This window comes from Talpa europaea (assembly GCF_964194135.1).
Source record: "Talpa europaea genome assembly, chromosome: 5".
Lineage (NCBI taxonomy): Eukaryota > Metazoa > Chordata > Mammalia > Eulipotyphla > Talpidae > Talpa > Talpa europaea.
The window spans coordinates 48,797,902-48,820,146 of record NC_140071.1 but is presented as its reverse complement, the minus strand read 5'-3'; the positions used below and the strand labels follow the sequence as shown (position 1 = coordinate 48,820,146).

The following is a 22,245-nucleotide window of genomic DNA, read 5'->3' as shown; positions in this document are numbered from 1 at the left end:
AGGAATTTAAAGGGGCTGGGGGGAGGTTTCATTACAAAGGGATAGCACAAGAGTTTTTTATAGTGATGAAACTGTTGCAGATATTGATTATGGTGACTGGTTGTTATAAGATTTCATGCATTTGTCAAAATGGTCCCTGGACAGCAGTAAGAGGGAATATTACTATATATGTAATCTACACGAGCCAGAAACCTGGTTAACACTCATTACCACACCCTCCACATTTAATCACCTACCATCTCCTGTGAAATCTACTTTCTGAAGATTTATCATTTTCCCTTCATTCCCACAGTTTTTTCCTAGTTGAGCTCATCATCCCAGTCTACTTTGAAAGACAACTGCCACATTCTTGCTTTGCAAAAGGTATCCCCACTTTAACCTGTAAGCTTGTTAGAAATGCAGAATCTCAGACCCTACCCCAGAACTCCTGTACTGAAATCATTTTAACAGGATTCTGGAAAGATTTATCAGCACTTTAAAATTTGAAAGGCCCTAGTGTAGGGCATGTCAGAGATTAAACTGTTGCTCAGCTTAACATCTTATACGCACTGTGTCAGTCAGTGTTAGGGAGAAATTTATATCAGGGCTGCCCTGTAACATCAGGACACACAAATGATGTAGGAGGTCTTACACCCTCACCCCACTTCCCTCTCCAAGCTCCTCTTTGGCCAATCACCACCTCATGTTAACACTGTTTATGCCAACACACCTAACAATATGTTAGGCCTCACCACCACCCCTTTATCAGTGCAGTTTTGCTGGCCTAGAATACTTCCTTCTCTTCATCTGGCTAATTCCTAACCCACCTTCAAGTCACTATCCAAAGCTCAACCCTAGAAAACTGTAACAGACTACCCTGACTACCAGCATACTTTCCCTGGACTTCCCACATTATACTGAAATTGTCTATCCCGCCTGGTTCCTAGGTTTTGCAAAGGCAATGGCCTCATCTCATCTGACTTCTTCCAGCATCTAATACAGAAAACTAGAGACATTCAAAAAAGTTTTGATAAACTGAACTACCACCTTTTTTTTTTTTTTAATGAAATGAAAGGTTGGTAGGAACCAGTTCCCCGAGAACACATTTTATTCCTGAGAGAAATTCCGTTAATTATCTCCTACTCCTGGTCTATAAATTGCTTGAAGCAAAATCCATCTGAGGACTTCCATCCCAACACTTAACTTGGGTATGCAAAGACTTCCAGGCCTAGGTTAAGAGAAAGGCCTTTCTTAAGTGCCATGAAAGTCACCTACTAGAAAGCTGGTTCTGTCCTAATTTGGGGCATGACGATGTGGTCTTTCTTACAACTTCTAAGCTCAGGCCTGGCTGCCTGCCCCCAAGTTCTAGTGCCCACAAGCATAACGCAGGGAGCAATTTCTACTCAAGGCTGGGGGCCAGGCCGCACCGCGGCCCAGGGCTAACTGCGGTCACTTTGCCCAGGCCCGCGCGAACGGTGGTCACCTTCTCCAGCGCAGCTCCTCTTCCTCCAGGTCGCTGTCGGTCACCGACCCCTCTATCACCGTTTCATCGCTGTCCCAGTCAGGGGTCTGGGCGTCGTCCTCCATCTTCGCCTCGCACTCGAGGTCTTTACTTTTTCTTTTATGAACCATCCCTCCACCTCCAGCGAAAAGACGGGGGTGAAGAAGGGGGGTGGGGTCAGGGGGAAAAGCGAGGGTCAGGGGGAAAAGCGAGTCAGTAGTGAAGTCGTGGCTGCAGCCAGGCCTCCCTCAGGGGCTGAAGGCTGCGCAGGGACCCAGGGGCGTGGGCAGAGGCGGCCCGCCCGGCGCTCTCGCCGCACGCCGCCAGCAGGGGGCGCCGCGCGCCGGTGCGGCCTCGCTACGCGGCTCCCGCGGCCGGAAATGGCCCTGGGCCGAGACCGCAAGCTCTGGGTTTTCGGGCCGCCTCGGGCGGGGCCCGCTGCCGCGGCAGCTCTTCCTATTGGCTCGCTGAGACTAGGCGGGGTCGGGGTGGCAGCCGCCCCACCTCAAAGACGGCGGTGCGGCTGAGAGACCGCGGGCAGCGCGGGGAGAGGCCTGGGTCGCGTCACCTGCAGGGGCCCCGCCACCTGCGACACCCAGACCCGCCTGGCCCGCCGGCCCAACCGCTCAGCCTGACGTTCTGAAACCAGAGCCTTAGACCGCAAGAGTCTGCGGCCCTCAGAGTGCTGCTGCCCTTCTCCTAATCAGCTTGTCACTCCCTCTCCAGGGCCCCTTGAGAAGTTTTTAAATCATCGATTTTCTGATTTTAGATCATCGATTTTTTTATTTGAATTTTTCCTTGGTCGCCCTAAATTACAGGAATTTAGGAAAAACAGTCTGAATGCTTTAATTTTTATTAATTTTTAGAACAATAGAGTGCCTAGCAACCTCCCAAAATAGTCGGCTAGCAGGAGTCTGGATAGGAATTTAGGATTAGTATATGAAGTACTAACGTGTATGATGTGTTACAGTCTATTGAAGAATTTTTTTAATTAAAATATTCAAAACAAAGCCAAGTGAGCCGCCACCTTTCAAAGGAGAGGAAGATTCAGGACGACCCAGCTGTAGCAAACGTTTAGTATTCATTTTGTAATCTCCAGCTTCTAGCACATCTTGGGTCTTAAAATATTTGTGGAGTAAGTGGATGAAACTAGCACTTTCTGACTCCGCAGTTCACTGCTCTTTTCATTACATGGACCAATTTTATTATTATTCTTATTTTACTATTCAGATCATTCACTTAGGTTTACTCTTTGGATAATACTATGTAAGCAACAGTTTAAAACACCTTGTTGATAACTGTCTTAAAATAATTTGAATATGCCTCAACTTTATAAATTAGAAGAGAAACAAAAATAAGCAAAGAACTATAACTTTTTCTTTCACACTTCACCCACATCCCCCATGTATATACTAATCCTAAATTCCTATCCAGACTCCTGCTAGCCGACTCATTTGATCATCAGCTCTATTTCCATTTTTAATAAAGTGATTGCCAGAAATGGAAGGTACATATCCAGTAAATGTCTGCTGGCTGCTCTAAATGCCCACCATAACTTTCCACCAGTAAAAGCAGTTGCTCCAGGCATTTGGGAACTTTAGCTAAGTACAAAAAACTTGTGGGCTGCAATTCAAATTCCTTTTTAAAATTCTTTCTCCTTTAGTGGAAAAGAGTCAATTATTGTTACATCTTCACTTCTCTTTTCATTTTATTGGCGAGAGCTGCCAAGATGCAAAGCATAAAGAAATGATGGCAGAGATAATCTTCATAAATACTAACATGATTTTAAAGAAATCTTTTTTTGTTGATTTTATGAAATCCAAATTATAGTATGGAACAAAAGTGGAAGAATGGACAGATTTGTGCTAAGAATCTAGGTTTTAAGTGACAAAAAATGCAGTTCTAACTGGCTCAAGCAGATAAAAAGGGTAAGTTGAATCTTGTACCTGAATGATCCAGGAGTACAGACCTTTCACATGTGACAGGTACAAGGTAAATAATGTTAAAAGGAAATATAGTTCAGGATTTTTAAAATTAGTTTAAATAGGTCAAATTAGTTCAAAGAGGTTGAAACATATCAAATATAAAAATCCAGTTTTTAATTGAAAATAAAAAGTGACTGCTTTTGAAGATTGATAGGCATCATTTCATTATTCTAAAAATAATAAAGGGGGAAAATATTTATCCCACTTTTCTTACATGATTGGCAATTCAGAATGGAGCGATGAAAAGTTTCTTTATAGAAAAATCATAAATAACAGAAGAGATGGCAGAATTAAAAAAAAAATCACCCTTTTGATTTTTAGATTCATTTGAATATAAATGAATTCACCATTAGATCATTTGAGACAATGAATCTAGGCACTGGCCATAGGCAGCTGCAATAGTTGGCAGAACAATGAAAAATTTCCAAATAACTAGAACTCTTCGTTTTTTCACACCTATCCACTTACATCCTTCATGTTTAAATCAGGCCTAGATTTGTAGGTGAAAGGCTGTTGGGGAATTTAACAATGGATAGGTCAGGCTGGTATTTAATGCTTAAATCTGCTTATCAACTTTAACATCACTAAAAGTGAGACAACCAAATATCATGTTCCTCCTGGCAAGATACAGTAAAAGTTAATGAAATAAAAAATATTCTCGACACAAAAATATAAGTTAAAAACCTGAATCTAATCAGAACTTTAAAATCTGATGATCAAGTATTTATATAGGGGGTGAGGGCAGGGTTGAAGGTAGAGGAATGTTTAACACCATAAAGATAAAGTTAACCAAGTCTGCAATGTGGGAAATTCTATAGAACAAATGATTTGGCTTCTTTCAACAATTAAATATCACAAGATAGGAAAGAGGGAATTTTAGATTCCATCTTTTAGATTGAGACCTCAAAAAAAGGTGGTGAAATCCAAGAAGTTAAAAAGGAAATTGATTGTTTGCACAAATACTAATACAGAGTGAATAAGCCAGAAAATGTTGAGAAGAGCATTGCATCTTTTTTAAGTCAACAAATATTTGTAAAATGAAAATAATATGAGGCAGAATAAAATCAGAATTATATCAAAATTCGAATTTTTGAGAAACAGTATTGTGGGCTAAATTCATAAAATGAAACCAAGTAATTCCTAAGAACTATAATTGAATTTTCATTGTTTGATTCCATTTGATGTCCATCTTTCAAGAAAAGGCCTATTTGGGAATTCTTGTTTTAAAAGTAAATTAAAAGTGAATTAAAATATCATCTTTGCCATCTCAAATTTTCATTAGGAAGAAAATTTCCAAAATCATATCTAATAGCTTGTATGCTAAACCACATTGCTAGTGAGACCCGGTGCCCTGAAGGAGGACTGAAAATAAGGACACTTCCCTTACTGGCCTTGCCTTCTAGTGGATGACAATAACAAGTACATGAATAAATGAAATAATTTAGAGAGTGATGTGTGCCAAGAGAAATAAGATACTGAGATAGAGAACATGGTCAGAGATAGTCTCTCTGAGGAGGTGACCTAAGACCTAAACTATTAGTGCAGTCTCTGACACTTCCTATAAGGACTAGAAGGAGGCCCACATGCCTGGAGCTAGCAGAATAGAATGACGTGAGATGAGGCCTTAACACAAAACAGAGAGTAGATTATGCACTAGGCATAATGGTCGATTTGGAAGTGTGAAATTTTAAAAAGAAATCTCATTATTTTGTGGTTACACATATATTTTGCTTTCATACTTAAAATTCTTTTCTGACAACAGTTTTACTGCATTTACAGCCTATCTAGTTTACTTTAAATACCAGAGCTGTGAGAAATGAGACTTTTATGGAAAATTTGATTTATTACAGATATAACACAACATGAATCTTTAAGAGTCTCAACTCAACGGTTACTTTTCACCTGAATAATACCCCACAAATAAATCTATATATAATTTTTCATCAGGTAGTCTGTGATAAGAATTTTTAAATACATTTCCAAGAAGAAACTACTTTCTCTCACTGAGACAATTTTTAGAAATTAGTTGCTGATCATTAGCCAAGCAATTCACATGGTGTTTATCACAAATAAAAACTTTTAGGAATAAGCAATGTGAATGAACAAATATGTAATAAAAAAATTAGGATATCTGAGACCATTTCTCAAAAGCTGCAAATGAAAAAAAAAAGTTTTATATAGAATAAGGTCACAATCTGAGGTTCCTAGAAGAACATGAATTTGAGGTATAGGAAGAAACTAAACAACCCACTACAGTATTTGTTGTGTCTTATGTTATACATCTTTGTTTAATTCAAGGTCATAAAGATATCCTTCCTCCTAGAATACTATTGTTCTAACTTTACATTTTTGTTCTATGATTTATCTCAAATTATTTTTTATCTTTTTAACGACGTAGTTTCATTTGGCATGTTTAATGACATGGTTCATTTTTTTCCCCAAATGGATATCCAGTTTTTCTAGCACTTTGTGTTAAAGAGATTAACCATTCCTCTTTTTAATTGGCTTGGCACTTCCACTTATTTTAAAGAGTTACAGCATGTTTCCTGATAGATGAAAACTACCAGGGTTAAATATTGATAAAGCATAGACTATATGTTAGACTAGAGTTGAGTACACTGTAAGGTGAATGTGGGCTCTTCTTCCAAGGGTATTATGGAAAAATGTGAATGTGTGCCCTTTACTTTAAAATATTACAGTGTGGCAATGATTAAGAAAGGAATGATATGACTCAGTAGTGGAAAGCATTAAACAAGACAAGACAAGATTGAAAAAGAATAGTTGTCCAGACAGAGACTGGTATCTGATTCATACCGGAGAAACTTAATGGATAAGAAACCATGGCTGGCTCTTAATAGTAGAACAAAGAGCGCGACCAGGGTGTCCTTCCAAAATTTGTTGGGACAAAGAGCTAGGTGGGGGATGTGCTCAAGAGAGAACAAGTCCAGTTATATCCTGACCAAAGGGTAGTCTAGAGGGAGAACAGCTTCAGCAGAGAAGATGGGGATGGACTTCTGTAGTCTATGTTCCAGTGATGGAATAAGGGCTCACCAAATGGATTACGTACTCCCCTAGTAAGGGAAGTACAGGTGAGGGATCACAGTGGTGGGTCAGGGCCCCAGAAACATCATAAAAGCACTCGTGAGCATCACCTTCAAACAAAATGCCAGACAGAGAGAGTGGGTCCTTAGAACAATGTCACTTTTGCTATGCTGATAAATGTTTAACAACTAGCCCTTTGGGGGAGATATCCTGATTTATAGAATTTGCAGATTTCTGTGGTGCACTTACTCCAGAACTTATTCTGTGCAATATTTTTCCTTTCCTGGGTCTCCTCCTCTACTTAGTTTACTACAAAATCTGACACCATAATAAAATGTAACCAAATAATTAGGAAGTGATGAGTGTTTGGTATTTACTGCTTTTATTTTTATTTTTTTAGGTAAAATTGGTTTGCAATACTGCATATGATTTAGAGGTTATCACCACACCACACGCACCATCAAGACACCCATAGTCCTCCACTATTATCAGCTGTGCTCTCTTCTCATTTCTCTCTCTCCTCCTCTTTTTCCTCCTCCCCCTCTGATAGCCTCAATTTTACAGTCAGATTTCTAGGGTTTGTTATTGGTTTGGCTTTTTCTGATTCATTGTTTATTTTTATATATTCCACATATAAGTGATACCATACAGTGTTTGTCTTTCTCCTCCTGAGTTATTTCTCTTACCATAATCCCTTCCAGTTCCATCCTTGTTTTTGCAAATTATTGCCTTTGTTTTTAATGTTATTTGTCCATTACCAATTTAACTTAAAAACACTAAGTTAATGTTAAGCACATTTCAGAAAATTCAGCTATCAGTTCATACAAAAGTGAAAATTAGCTCCAGAATGACTCTCGCTGGCATTTTGTTTGAAATTGACACTCAAGAGTGATTTTATGATGTTTCTGGGGCCCTGACCCACCACTGTGATCCCTCACCTGTACTTCCCTTACTAGGGGAGTACGTAATCCATTTGGTGAGCCCTTATTCCATCACTGGAACATAGACTACAGAAGTCCATCCCCATCTTCTCTGCCGGAACTGTTCTCCCTCTAGACTGCCCTCTGGTCAGGATTTAACCAGGCTTGTTCTCTCTTGAGCACATCCCCCACCTAGCTCTTTGTCCCAACAAATTTTGGAAGGACACCCTGGTCGCGCTCTTTGTTCTACTATTAAGAGCCAGCCATGGTTTCTTATCCATTGAGTTTCTCCGGTATGAATCAGATACCAGTCTCTGTCTGGACAACTATTCTTTTTCAGTCTTGTCTTGTCTTGTTTTATGTTTTAAGAGCATTGCTGCCTCCTTTGCCCCCATTTGTTGTTACCCCCACACTCCAATCTTGGAGAGGTCAAACTTTGGGGTTAGCTAAGGAGAAGAGGACCACCAAGAAAGAACAAATAATCTGTGTAATATATTTTGGAAATGCCACTTCTCTGAGAGTCCTACTTGGGAGAAAGTGAGTTTGAATTTTCATTCAAAAATACAGACATTAGGGGACTCACTGGTGGTGCAAGGGGTTAAGTCTCAGCACTATCAAGCTATCAGCAGCCACTGCAGCACGAGTTTATTCCTCGGCCAGGGAGGTGACCCACATGGCACAGCAGACCTCTCCTCTCTCACCCACTGCTCCCCTCAGCAGTGTATTTCAGTCAATCTGCCTGTTCTGCTCCCGACTCTGTCTCTGGTGAATCCTCTCACACACACCCCCCCACACCTCTGGCCTACACCACAGTTCTTGTATGTATGCATAAATAAATAAATATTTTAAAATATATACAGACATTATATTAGGAAGAATATGTAAAAGGTAGAAGAGTAAAGTAAAACAGAAGGTAAAATGACTGTTGACGGAGAGGCATCAAGACAGAGCTGTGGCTGCCCCACTGGATTTTGCTCACAGAGAGCCATTGCCTGTGCAAAACCGCCTCAACCTACGCCTGCCAACACGGGTTGATAACTACATCTATAACCATGTAACTAGCTTGTAAAATGATGAACTGAGCCTCAACTTTGAACTCCCATAAAGAAATCATGTTTTTTCCTCCTGGTTGGGATACACTACCATCTGAAAAGCCAGCCCCAGCTTTATGCCATTCTGTGCTTTGACATTTAGACTTTCACCTGGAATGTCCTTTCTCCCTTCTCTATGGAAAACTGCTCACTCTCCCTTAATCTACTTTAATGATTTCCTTTACTGAGCCACAGCTCCTCTTTCAGAAACATTGTTCATGTGTGATATTTTATACACATTCATGTTTTCTCATAGTACCGATGAGGGAAAAAAAAAAGGCCAACACTCACCTTATTGTCTTCGTTTTATCAATATTTACTTCTGGTGTTGACATAATCAGGGAACATGCTCTGACTTAAAAATAAGTGGAAGTGCCAATTAAATGAGGAAGGGCTATTCTTTTAACACAAGGTGCTGAAACAACTGGATATCCATATGGAGGAAAAAATGAACCTGTCCCCCACCTTATTACACATAAACACACACACAATAATTTGAACAGCAGTTTATCATCCAGTGATTCTCCTCCTGGAATACGCTCTGAACATTGGTACCAGGACACATGCACAACACTTCACAATCCCAAAGTGAAAACAACTAAATAGTCCCTCTATGGAAGAATAGAGCTAAATGTTCTTCAGGAGGAGAATGTATAAATAATTTGTGATATCCTATATGATGGACTACCTTATGACTGAGAAAATGAGTGAACTTGTCAACATGAATGAATCAATGACAACATGGATGACTGTTATTCTCCCATGCAGGGACAATTTAGTTGTTCTCACTCTGGGATTGTGAAATATTGTGCATGTGTCCTGGTACCAATGTTCAGAGCTTCTCCAGGAGGATAATCACTGGATGATAAGCTGCCGTTCAAATTTGTGTGTGTGTGTGTGTGTGTGTACTAAGGTGGGGGACAGGTTCTTTTTTCATTTTTTTCTAACATTCATGTTGACAAGTTCACTCCTTTTCTCAATCACCTAATGTTAGATGAATGTTGTATCTAACATTCATTCACAAATAAGACTAAATAACATGTTATCAGGATCCATGCACATGTGATAAAACTCAAAATAGGGGCCTTCCTGGTGGCACAGGGGTTAAAGACAGCACTATTAAGCTCCTGCCAGCCACTGCAACCCACATAGCACAACCCACATAGCTGACCTCTCCTGACTCGCCCAGTGCTTCCCTCAGCAGAGTATTTCAGTCAATTTGCCTGTTCTGCTTCCCACTCTGTCTCTGGTGAATCCTCACTACCCCCCCTCCACACACACACACCTCTGGCTTACACCCAGTTCTTGTATGCATAAATAAATAAATCTTTTTTTTAAAAAAAAAACCTCAAAATAATAGGATAAGTTAAAAAGAAAAACCAGGATAGTGATTACCCCTCTGGGAGAGGAAGATGAATGGTGTATGGGGAAGAATTCACAGTAACTCAGAAAAATTGGTAATGTACTTTGCTTTGAGTTGTGTAGTGCTTGCTATTGTGTCTCACAGCTTTCATGAGAGATACATGTATAGGTGTGTGTGATGTGTGATATGTTGCTAGATATATTATAATTATATTATCATTAAACAAAAAGGGAAAGGAAAAAAACTGGAAGGGAGGAGGTGTGCCAAAATGCTATCAGATAATCACCCTGAGTGGTAGAATTCTGGGTAATTGTTTTCTCCATTATAGTTTTCTACATTTTTAAAAAAGATTTATTTATTTTTGTATACAAGAACTGGGGTACAGGCCAGAGGTGTGGAGGGTGAGAGGATTCACCAGAGACAGAGTGGGGAACAGAACAGGCAGATTGACTGAAATACACTACTGAGGGGAGCAGCAGGCGAGTCAGGAGAGGTTTGCTGCGTCATGTGGGTTGCTCCCTGGCAGGCTGGGGATCGAACTTGTGCTGCAGTGGCTGTGGAGAGCTTCAAAGGTTGCATCTTAACCCCTTGCGCCACCAGGGAGGCCCCAGTTTTCTACATTTTCTTGGTTGTTTAAGTGGTAATATAATACTTTTATAATCAGAAAAGCGTAATTTTTTAAATAAAACAAATTTAGGGTGCCCAGAATGTTTGTACTGTTTTTTTGAAATCTGACCTGGAATTTCAGCCACGTTTCAGATGCCTTTGGAGAAATAATCTTTAAAGATTTAATATTTATTATTTAGTTGACAAACAGATGTCAAATGTTAATGAATGTTTTAACTATGCGAATATTGCATATTCGTCCTTCTTAATCAGTTTTACTTCCTTGCTATACTTTGAAGACATACTTCCTGTCTCCATGTTTGGGCTTTTATCCTATTTTTTCCAATAGTTCCAGACATACTTTCTGTCTCCATGTTTGGGCTTTTATCCTTATTTTTTCCAACAGTTCAAAGATTCCTTTGAGCTTTATTTCAGTAACTAAAAGGCCTTGGGTGAGAGAGAATGGTGCTTTTTCTACAGCCCTAGAGCAACATCTAGTGGGTATAAGATAGAACAAGACAAATATTTTCCTACATAATTTAAAGAATAACAATTTTAAGGCAAATTGACAGCAAAAAAAGAGAAATGGCCTTAAATCTTCAAGATAAATACAATCTTTCTGTGACTAAATAACTTTACATGCATGGGTATGTATGTCAACACTTAAAAAAATATATAGCTGGCATTTTCTCATGTAGCCTGCCATGAATGAAACAGTATTTGTTACATTATATCATGGAGTATTATCAAAAAGAATTACATGACAAGTTCTAAGAGTATCAGAGAAGTGTGAGCACCTCCAAAAACAAAAACAAAGACCTTGTACAGAATGGCATCTGTAAGGAACAGATACATTCCAGGAATGCAGAGCGAGGGATGAGCAGGAACAGGAGGGAAGGGGTAGGGATGAAGCAGAGGAAGAAGAGGAATATATAATCATATATATTTTATATAAAATAAAATCATCAGAACTGCTGGGCTTACAGCAGTTTTTCCTAAGATAATTGCAGTCTAGTCATTGTTCTCTTTACCAAAAAATTAAGAGCTCTACGTGAATTAGGTAACCCTACTTCAGCAATCCTGGACCATTTTTGTTCAAATTTGGCTCGTAGGAGAGGGAAATAGGAATATTATGGAAAATTCTTGAGGTAGGGAGGCAGCAAATATGAAATGGAGTTCAGGGAGAAACTATTCTATCAGATATCAAATGTATTTTAAAGCTCTATTAACTGAAATAGTCTTATGTAGTCTCTATTAACTGAAGTAGTCTTATGATGTAGTAAAGATAGATAAATACCTCAGTGAAAGAAAATGAGAAACCCCTAAACAGATCCATGCATGGATGAAATTTCTGGTAATGCACATCAATTGGGAAAAGAAGAAATAATTAAAAAATAATGTTAGAATAATTATTCATATACAAAATATTAAATTTGGGTCCATAACTCAAACTATACACAAATATCAATTTCAGACAGATCAATGGAAAAAAGAAATTTTAAGACATTTAGAAGAAAATCTAGATTATCCTTATAAACTCAAGGAAGGGAAGGGTTTTGTAAATAAGATACAAAAAGTAAAATTCATAAATAAAAGGTTGATAAGACAAGGAAAGAGTAAAAAAAAAAAAGCAATCCACAAATTCTGCAAGGAGAAGATGTTTGCAAAACAAATAACTACGAAATTATTTATATCCAGAATAAAAGAACGCTTCCAAATCAGTAAGAAAAATTCAAACAATCTCATAGAAAATGTGCAAAGAGGCATTTCACAAAAGGGAAACGTGGTTAGTGGTTAAGCACATGAAAAGATGTTCAACTTCCTTCACAATAAAAGAAAATTCAAACTGAAATTGAAAGTAATAACATTTTACTTCTATGAAGGTATTGTATATTCCCTTGGAAAATCTTATACATGTGTATTTATACATGGAGATAAGTACATAATATTCACCAAAGTCTTATTTATTATAATTAGCAAAAACTGAAAGTAAGTTTATCAAAAGGAAATAAATAAATTGTGTTATATTCATATAACATAGCAACAAAAATTAATAAATATAGTTATAAGTATCAACATGAATGACTCAGAAACATAAAGTTTGACCAATAAAGGAAGGTATGAATGTGCCTATGTACATAACTTTCAAAGAAATATTTTAAATTATTCAAAATACATTACTTAAAGATACACAGATTATGTAACATCTTTAAGAAAATCAAGGTGAAAGTAATACTGGCCGTACCATATTTTAATCTCTCCAAATTGCCACATAAAAAGAAAATGGATGGCAAAACCAGAATCTAGTGGGCAACTTTTCCAGCACAACCCAATGGCAGTGTCTCTCCATGGACCTGAAAATACAAGTCAAAGAGAAGCCAGGTGTCCATTGCAACATTCATTTGCACAGTTTGTGTGACGCTTGCAAGGCAATTTTATTGCGAAATACAGGAAGCGGTCGTAACAGGGTTTTTTGGGTTTTTTTTCTTGTATTAATCTGGCATCAGATGATGAGGAAACCCACTTTCTCCAAATCAAGCCAGGTAGGATCAGGGCTAAAATAATTTGAAATCAAAGTCCTCTGCTTAACTGCGCTAGGTAAATTGAGTGAATGATCTCTCTCCATCAATTCAAATCCCTTTCAAATAGTACAGGAATTCATCTTCCTGTGTCCTTAGCTAGAGGATCCTGAGCCAATTCTTGACATTGCCTGCTACTGTGTGGTTCCACCCCAGGTTCTGAGACATTGGAGACCCAGGCACTGAGTTCACAGATCCCCCAAATCAGGATTGGCAGGTCTCCTGTCTTTGACACTTCTCGCTATTTGTATGTCAAAGATTTCAGAGTTGCTTTGAGATTTAAGTGCACAGATTTTATTTTCCTTTTCCACTTTTCCTCAAGTCCCTGGAAAAGGTAAGTTCAACCCACTCCTAATGACATTAGAATTGCTCCTTTGTAAGAGGCCCATTTCTCTCAGACCAAGCTATTGCACCTTAACTCCTTAGGTTTCCCAATAACTTTTGCATTTCTCAAGGCCCTTTTTCTCTACCACACTGAGAACTGCTTATACCTGCAGGACAAATACTGTTTATGCTCCCACTCTGGGGGCTATGACTGCATGAAACAGTCTGAAGACATTAAAGCAAAGAGTAGGAGTATTGTCGGTCTGAAAGTTGACAAATGGCTACATTATAGAAAATTCAGAAGATATTTTTGGGGGAATACTCTAAGACGCAGTTAAAGTCGTTGCTATTTATTGAGTGTTAACATGCCAACTATTATGTACACATTTAACCTTACACAACCCTGCAAAGTAATTCCTCTGATGTTACAAGTGAGGAAAGAGCCTCAGAAAACTCAAGCAATTTGCCTCAAGGTGTAGAGATAGCAGTAGAGAGAGGGGAGTGGGGGAGGCAGGGAATGCATTTGCTGCCAGGTACAACTTCACAGACTACGCACTTAAAAGCTCAGCACTGCCAGAAGGAGGCCTGTTGCCAGTAAGAACTGGTGGAGGGCTGGCATACAGCCGGAAATCAAACTCTGAATGTATCTGGAAGGCACTGGCCACAATGGTGGGAAGCAATCCTCAAATCTACCATCCTGATTCAGGAGCTATAAGCTCTTTTATAGGGAAATTTACATGCAGAAAGCAGGGAAACTATGTGAATTAATTGGGGTGGGGTGTGAAAGAGGTGTATATCATAAGTTTGCAGATTCATGATTGCTTTGGTCAGGGGTTAGGGGGTTCTGGTTTTCCTCATTCTTGTTTGTTTGTTAAATTCCTCTCTTGTGAGTTCCTGTCTATAAACAGAGGTAAGTTAAGGTGTGTTGAATGATTGATAGTGGCCTAAGGCCTAGTCAAGTTGTATGCAGATTAACCCAGGATCAATGTTGGGCCTAGTTTAAGACCTTTTGGTATATTCCAAATATCCCACACGGTGTAAGGATTCTATTGCATATTCTCACATAACAATAATAAATAAAGAGAGCAGAAGAAAACTTTTGGAGGTGATAGATATGTTTATGGTAAAGATTGTTGGCATATACATCTGTTCAAATTCGTCAAGTTATATATATTAAACATGTCAGTACTACCTCAATAAAGTGTCTTAAAAGACAGCCATTATATGGTAGTAGCAGAGATCTCAAGAGGCATTCAGAATTGTTCTGGTGGTCTCTGAAAACATTAGAAGTGGGCAACCCCCAACAATACTCCAGAACACAAGGGAAAAGAAAAAAAAGGATGGGGGAGGAGGTCAGAAACCCAGTTGGGTGGGAATTTCTTATATATCCCCACACACCCTGGGCTGGGGAAATGTTAATAAGACCATTTAAACAGTAACATTGTCACAACCATGTCAAAATTTACTAAGGACTACCACTGAGGTTGTAAATGAGGTAGTCATCAGCCAATTAAACTGATTAGAGGAGAATCCCACATACCATGTTTTAACCATTTTTATCCATAAAACAATTTTATGATCACGATTATATATTTCACAATCTTGTGTAACCCACATTGAAATATTAGGAAGAAAGTCGTGGAGACAACACAGGAATCTGGAAAGAAGGAAAAGGCCTGGGTCATCATATTTTCCTCCAAGTTGTCCAGTGTAGGGCAGCAGGGTTAGCAAGGAGGAGGGAACCCAGATAGTGCAACAGCACTATGTTGGGTAAAAGATCAGGCATTTGGTTAAAATGTCTCAGTAAAGAGGAGAAAAGATTACCAAGACCCATGTATCTTTGCTCTAATCAAAGGAAAACAAGAGAAAGTCATAACACAAATAAGTGCAGAGTTGAAACTGCTCCTTTGCCCCAAGCTCATATCAAAATGACAATAAGACTCGAACAACAGGCTTCTCAGGGCAATTATCTCCACCAGAAACCAGAAGGAACACTAAGCAGGCCAGAGGCAAATGCTTGAGAGAATAAAGGACTGCTGGGCCCATTGTCTCTGCACAGTGACTGGGGGCACAAGTTATGTGTTCGGTCCATTTATTTTTTCAAAAGCTTCAGCTGACAAAATTGTTTCAGAGGTAAATGGAGCCCTGATATTGCTTACCCAAGCATCCTCTCCATTTTCCCCAGATGTGACCTTCCTTTTGGATTTGAAAGATAGTAAGTGGTATAGCATAGCATGTCAAAAACTGGGATGTGGACTGATTTTGGTAGGACAAAATCAGGAATCTATCCAATCTTAGTATTTTTCTGTTGAATTCCTTAAAATGTGGTGTTCAGTAAAGAAGGCAATACACAAGATGAACAGAGAAAAGCATAACAAATAATTATGCAGTCAAATGGGGGTACTTCCTGCCCTAGGTTTCCAGAGTAAAGTTCTTTGGTATTTATGTATGCCCATTATTCACCTCTTTGACTGCCTACTCCCTTGTTCTAAAGTGAAAGTTTCTATTAGACCATGGGTTTTACTTCTTTGGGTCTCAGTTTCCTCATCTATAATTGGGGGTGAAAATGCATCCCTGACTATCTCAGAAAATGGTTGTGAGAATTAAAAAGAGGTAAACTTGGAAATTGAGAGAACCTAATAAAACACATGCTTGTTTTCCTTAATTATGTTATGAAAAAATAAGAAATAAAATAATAACTCAGAGCACTACAATACTGCCCTTATTAATAATAAAGTTAATACTGGAAAAGTGGCTTATATTTGCAAACAAATGGACTATCAGTTTCAGAACCCAGTAATTCAAAGAACTTACCCAACCAGCACTGGAATACCATGTTGCCCTACCCCTTCCAACTTTCTCATTCCTCGTTTCCCAAAAACCTCACAGAGTAGGGAAAAACAGCAGTATTTGAGCTTCTGGTGGATAGAGTATAACTGAGGATGTAAGTGAGCAAAATGTAGCCAGTTTTTATTTTTCAGTCCTATTGACCTATTGGGTCATCCTTTCTAGGGAGGATCAAAGGAAGGGACAAACATACAAGTAAAACATACAAGTAAAATTGCCTCCATATGGAAGGGAACATCAGGAACAAAGAAAAAGCATTTCCCTCACCTTCCTAATGTATATTTGTCAAACACATACATGCACGCACACACCCTCGTACAGGTTGTTGCTGCAGCATGAAAGAAGAAACAGAAGCCATAAAAAACCAATCCAAATTTCTGATTTTCTCTTTATGAGAGAATGGCAATCAGAATTTCCACTGGGTAAATTGATTGTCTTATTAGTCTACATAGGATAATTTATTTATTCATTTAGTTATTTACTTATGTAGATATGTTATTAATGGACTTTGTGGAATGAACAACTACAAAAGAGAGTGAACCATTGGAATGTTAAAGACTTGCAGCTTCATTTTGTACAATAAAATAGTGTATCTGTTACAATTAGAGAAACAGTCTTTATTTACATGTATATCATATAAAGGTTATGGTTACATTAAAATAACACTTCAATAAAGTATTTGTCACATCATAATTATAACCACAATCATTATTAGACTTTATCATAACTAGACATAAATGAGAGTAGTTCACAGAAGTTCTAGTTATCAGTATATTTGTACGAGATGAAATGAGTTTTGGATTTCCTCCTCTTACATTATCAGTTTGTTGTTGTCTTTATTCAGTACCACTAGCTATTCATTATCACTGACTATTAGAATTCCCTTGCCTCCTGCTCTCCATCCCCACAGTCACCTCCTCTTCTGTGTCCTTTCTCCACACCTTCTTTAGTAGGCAGAATTTTTAAATGCCCTTAAAGATATCCACCTCCTGGTATTCACATCTTTGTGAATTCCCTCTCAAGTGTGGCCTAGTCTAGTGACTTGTTTCTAATGGATAAAATATCAAAAGTGAAACTATGTCACTTTCATGATTAGATATCTGTCTTACCAGCACTTTCTTGCTGTCATCTTTCTTGCTCACTTGCTTGCTCACACTGATGACACCAGCACCATATTGTGAAATGTTCCATGGAGATGCCCTCATCACAAGAAACCAACGGAAGCCTCCAGCCAATAACTTATGAGGAACTGAGGCCTCAGTGCAGCCATTAGTGAGGCACAGAATCCTGCCAACAACTAACAATGAGCTTGCTATGTATTCTTCCCAGTAAAGCCCTATAATGACTGCAGTCCAGCTGACACCTTGAATGCAGCACAAGAAAGTAACAGAAGCAGAAGACACAATACAGCATGTCATTAGAGCAGATAACCGTTGCCCTGCCTACCTCCCCTATGATATCGTTTGCAAAAAATAATTGTATTAATTTCCAAGAGCTGTAAGTGAGAATTCTACTTCAGGCAACACATTTGTGAGCAAAAGAAAGTTGTACAACTCTCAAAGGTCTAGGAGCCCATATCATCCAGTATTAAGTACAGAATCGCATTTAAAGTACTCTATTCTAAAATAACCAAACAGAATTAACAAGGGACTCCATTCTTTACTCCAGTTGCCTGAAGAGCATTCGTAGGACATACACATTGACTCTGCTCAACGCCATCCATCTACAATTGCTTGCATCCTGAGAAAGTTCACACACACCGAATTTCCAAACACTTTTTTCAGGTCTAATTCTTTTTTCAAAGATTTATTTTTATTTATACATATAAGAACTGGGGTGCAGGCCAGAGGTATGGGGGGAGGGGTGGTACAGTGAGAGGATTCACCAAAGACCAAATGGAGAGCAGAACAGGCAGATCTACTGAAACACACTGCTGAGGGGAGCAGCCGGTGAGAGAGGACAGGTTTGCTGCGCCATGTGGATTAGCTCCCTGGCCTGGGATTGAACTCATGCTGTAGTGGCTGGTGATAGCTTGATAGCACTGATTTTAACCCCTGCACCACCAGGCAGCAGGCCTAATTCTTAAAATCTTATTTCTCTCTACCAGTGGCACTTTTTATTATTTAGAAAATTTTATACTCTTTCTCAAAAAAACATGAATCCTTTTGGTCTGTTTTGTTTTGGTGGAACAGGAGGTAAAAAAGATGAAGAAAAAGAACTGGAAGAGTAGTTGATTCTCCTCAATTGTATGTTAAAAATGAAATGTTAATAATTTTTGCTTTCAGAAGCAGAATTGACACATTCCTCTGATTCCCTTATGGGAATAGTAAGTAAATTATGTCTTGCTGTCAGGAGGAAAGTTAGCACCCAAATATCAACCAAAACAAACAACAAAAAAATAGGGATACCCAATCTGGGTTTTGAAACTTTGAGCCTTTCCTGTCAGTAATTGACTTGCTATTAAAATAATTTCATTCATTCCAGACTTTTGCAATTTTGAGGTATGGAATTATATGACTGCCAGTCATTAAACCTTCATCTCTCAACTTCAAACCCCTTTTATATATCCCACTTTGTGGTACAGTACTGGAACCCTATAAATCATATTTTTGCTTTTCTAGCTCCCTCCCTATGAAGATCTTCCTATAAGGGACTCTAAAGGGAAACCCCAAGACTGGAGGAGGAAAAGGGGACTTTCTTATTCTTGTCATCCTCTCAACTCCCTGCCTGCTTCCTCTTCCTGTGAGGTTACCGCAACAAACCTCTGCACTCTAACAATGGCAGTTTATTTCCCATCACAGAAGTTGAAGCAAGTTTGCAATTTCTCCAAGACTCATAGACCCAGCTCCTTCACACCCTTCATAGGCACTAGCAAAGGTCAGCTTGTGCTCCCTCCTCAGAGGTTTGGGTTTATCCCCCACGGGACCACCGCCAGAACTCAGAGACATCAGTACAGACTAGCCAATGTCCCTTCCTCAGAGGTTTGAGTTTTACCTCCATGAGACCCCTACTCCAAACTTTGACGTTTTAGTGATTCCTTTCTTATATTTTTACAGCCTTAGGAGAAATAACTGTGCCCATGATACCCTAACATTCTGATTTACCTTTTCTGCTATGTGTTAACAAATTTATACCTAGTTAACAATTCTTTATATTGTGTTTTCTCTGTTAAAGTAATTGCTGTGGTTTATATCTCCTAACTGGATCTTGAAACTTTGCAAGTTGGTCCCAGGAATGCACCTCAGAAACAGATTCTCAAGGATAGGACTTTTGGATTGGTTGAGTCATGTCTGTCCTTAGACTGAACTGCAATGCTGAGCTCCTTACCAATGAGAGAGAGAATGCTAGTCATCTACAGACATTTGTTTTCTTTTACTGTGTAGCCCACTGACAGATAATTTGTGACTTTGGCTTTCTCTATCCTCCTTAAAATTCTCCCAGTATGTGTTCACTCAGACTCCACAGCCACTCCTCTATCTTAAAGTGTATGTTAGGACATCATCCCACTTCTCGTACCAAAGTCCATATTTATTTTCCATTGTGCCTAAGAAATGACTACAAATTAGCAAGTTAAACAACATATTTATTACTTCCTGGTTTTATGGGTGAGGAGTCTAGGTATAACACATAATGGGTCCCTTCCCAAGCTCAGGCAGAATTACTTGTTCCCCATTTTTTTTCTGGCTCTTTCTCTGCTGGGGGCCCTGGAAACTCCCTGCCACATGACTCTGTCATGGCCCCCTCACAATATAGCAGCTTACATCTTCAACCTCTCTAAGCCTCAGCCAAAACAATCTTATATAGCATGAAGTGATCCTGGAGATAATATTGTATCCCCTTGGCACATTCTATTTGTTACAAGCAAGTGACAGATGTCACTTTCACACCAGGAAGCAATTAAACAACAGTGTAACCCATGGGGGGAAAGGGATTATTTATAATGTGTCTATTACATTGTATTCAATAATATCACAATTTATCAAATTATCACCTATGGTTGATATTGTCATAGTAGTAAGGATGACTGATGATGTAGTGACAAAGCACATTTTCTGAGTGCACAGAAACAGTTACAGAAGGAAAATAAGCCCAGAACTTCAAACTCTCAGTTCAAGTCATGGTCATAAAATCAGAGATCTTCTATGGTAGCCCCAAAATTTTAAAATTTCTTGTCGCCACCAAATCTCTCATGTAAAAGTTAGAAGAGTGACTGGGGAAGAGTAGAATGTATACATTAGGATGAGGTTGGATTGCTGAATTCTTAAGTCACATCTTGCTCTCCTTTGTTTGAGTAGCTAAGCCTTCCTTGCTTAAATAATCTATGACAATGTTACCTGAAGTGATTACTTTTTAAAGGGATTCCAGTTCTTCTCAAGCTCTGCCCCCACTATATTATTTTATTGCCACAAGACCTATAACTAGGGTTAGATTTCAGATTGCTTCAAAGAGATAAGTGCAAGGTTTGGAATAGGAGGGCATAGCTTACTGTATAAAATAATTGCAAAATTTTGCTAATTTACCTTAGCACACACCAGGTGAATAAGTATATGAAGCGTTGTAAGGATATTTGACAAAGGAGATAGGCCAAATGTATTGATATGGGTCTATTTACCAGGGATTCTGGATTTGGGGAATCAGCAGCAGGACTCCCTTTTTTTTTAAATCTGGAAGAAGCACCTTCACAGTCTTGCCTCAGGAATATTTCAATTTACCTGCCGTCTGCAAATCAGTCAATAGAAAGCAAGATTGTCTTGAATTCTGTAAGGTATCACACAGGTCCACCACACTAATTGTATTTTTTGTTCTATTAAGCCACGATTAGTAAGTTCTTTAGATGCCTACATAAGGAACAGCTGAACCCTTACATGCCTACTCCTGTCAGAGGCAGAATGTCTGGTAGCCCTTTTTATCTTATTATTTTTTATAAGATTTTTTTTAGAGATTTATTTATTTATGCATACAAGAGCTAGGGTGTAGGCCAGAGAGGTGGGGGGTGGGTGGGTGAGAGAATTCACAAGAGACAGTGGGGAGCAGAACAGGCGGATCTAGTGAAATACACTGCTGAGGGGAGCAGGAGGTGAGACAGGAGAGGTCTGCTGCACCATGTGCACAGCTCCCTGGCCTGGGGATCGAACTCATGCTGCGGTGGCTGTGGACAGCTTCATACTGCTGCGTCTTAATCCCTTGCACCACCAAGGAAGCCCTGGTAGGCCTTTTTAGGTGGAGTCAACATATACCACATTGAGTGTGCTAGAGAGCTACTTACTAAACAACTGAACAGACTTCCAGTTTGTTATGGTTCTTTAACTTAATTTCTCTGTAAATTTCAGTTGACTTAATTCTCAAGTCCCTGTTTCTACTGGGAATAAAAAATGTATTAATCAGCTTTCTTAGCTTCATTTGAGTTACATTGTTTATAGAAACAGAGATAGAAAGCTGCAAACCTCATTTGGTTTTTCGTTTGTTTTTGTCATTTTAGCTAACAGCATTATGTGGGTAACAAGTTCAGACTCGGTGCAAGTTATTCCCCTACTTTGGTCCCAGGACCAAATCCAATGCCAAATGATACTCAACCTATCTGGGGAATGTATGTATGGAGTGTCTTGCAAGCACTAATAGGAAATTCACAACCCAATCCTTTTGCAATTTATTATGGCCCCCTTTAAAAACAATGTTAACCAGAAGTTAAATAACTTGTATAAAAATGGCTGGAAAGTCGTAGATCCAACACAAGTGCCCATCTTCCTGAATTAACCACCATGCAATGCTGTCTTCAGCAATAAACACCTGGTACTACAATTATAGCAATTATCTTGTTTTAACCCATCCCCAGTCTTCTCACAAATTGTCAATGAGGCAATATTGAATTAGTGCTTCTTGGTAACCGCACACCACTCTGGAGAGTTCCTTGCACAGGAGGGGTCTTAGATTAAATGCTGATAGGATTTGGCAGCCATGAGATGTAACATTTACCTTGTCATATGCTATGTTGACTCCTTGGCAATCAG

General features: G+C 38.9%; 1 protein-coding gene across 1 annotated transcript in view; it reads right to left on the bottom strand.

Moving 5' to 3' along the window:
* ANKRD31 (ankyrin repeat domain 31) overlaps positions 1-1,584 on the bottom strand; it is a gene marked incomplete at its 3' end in the record, with an annotated part of 75,692 nt that extends 74,108 nt beyond the window's left edge. The window contains exon 1 of the mRNA XM_084232935.1: positions 1,463-1,584. Coding sequence (XP_084089061.1) covers positions 1,463-1,566 — 104 coding nt within the window. The 5' untranslated portion in view covers positions 1,567-1,584. The remainder of the gene's footprint in view (positions 1-1,462) is intronic.
* Between the last annotated feature and the right edge of the window lie 20,661 nt (positions 1,585-22,245).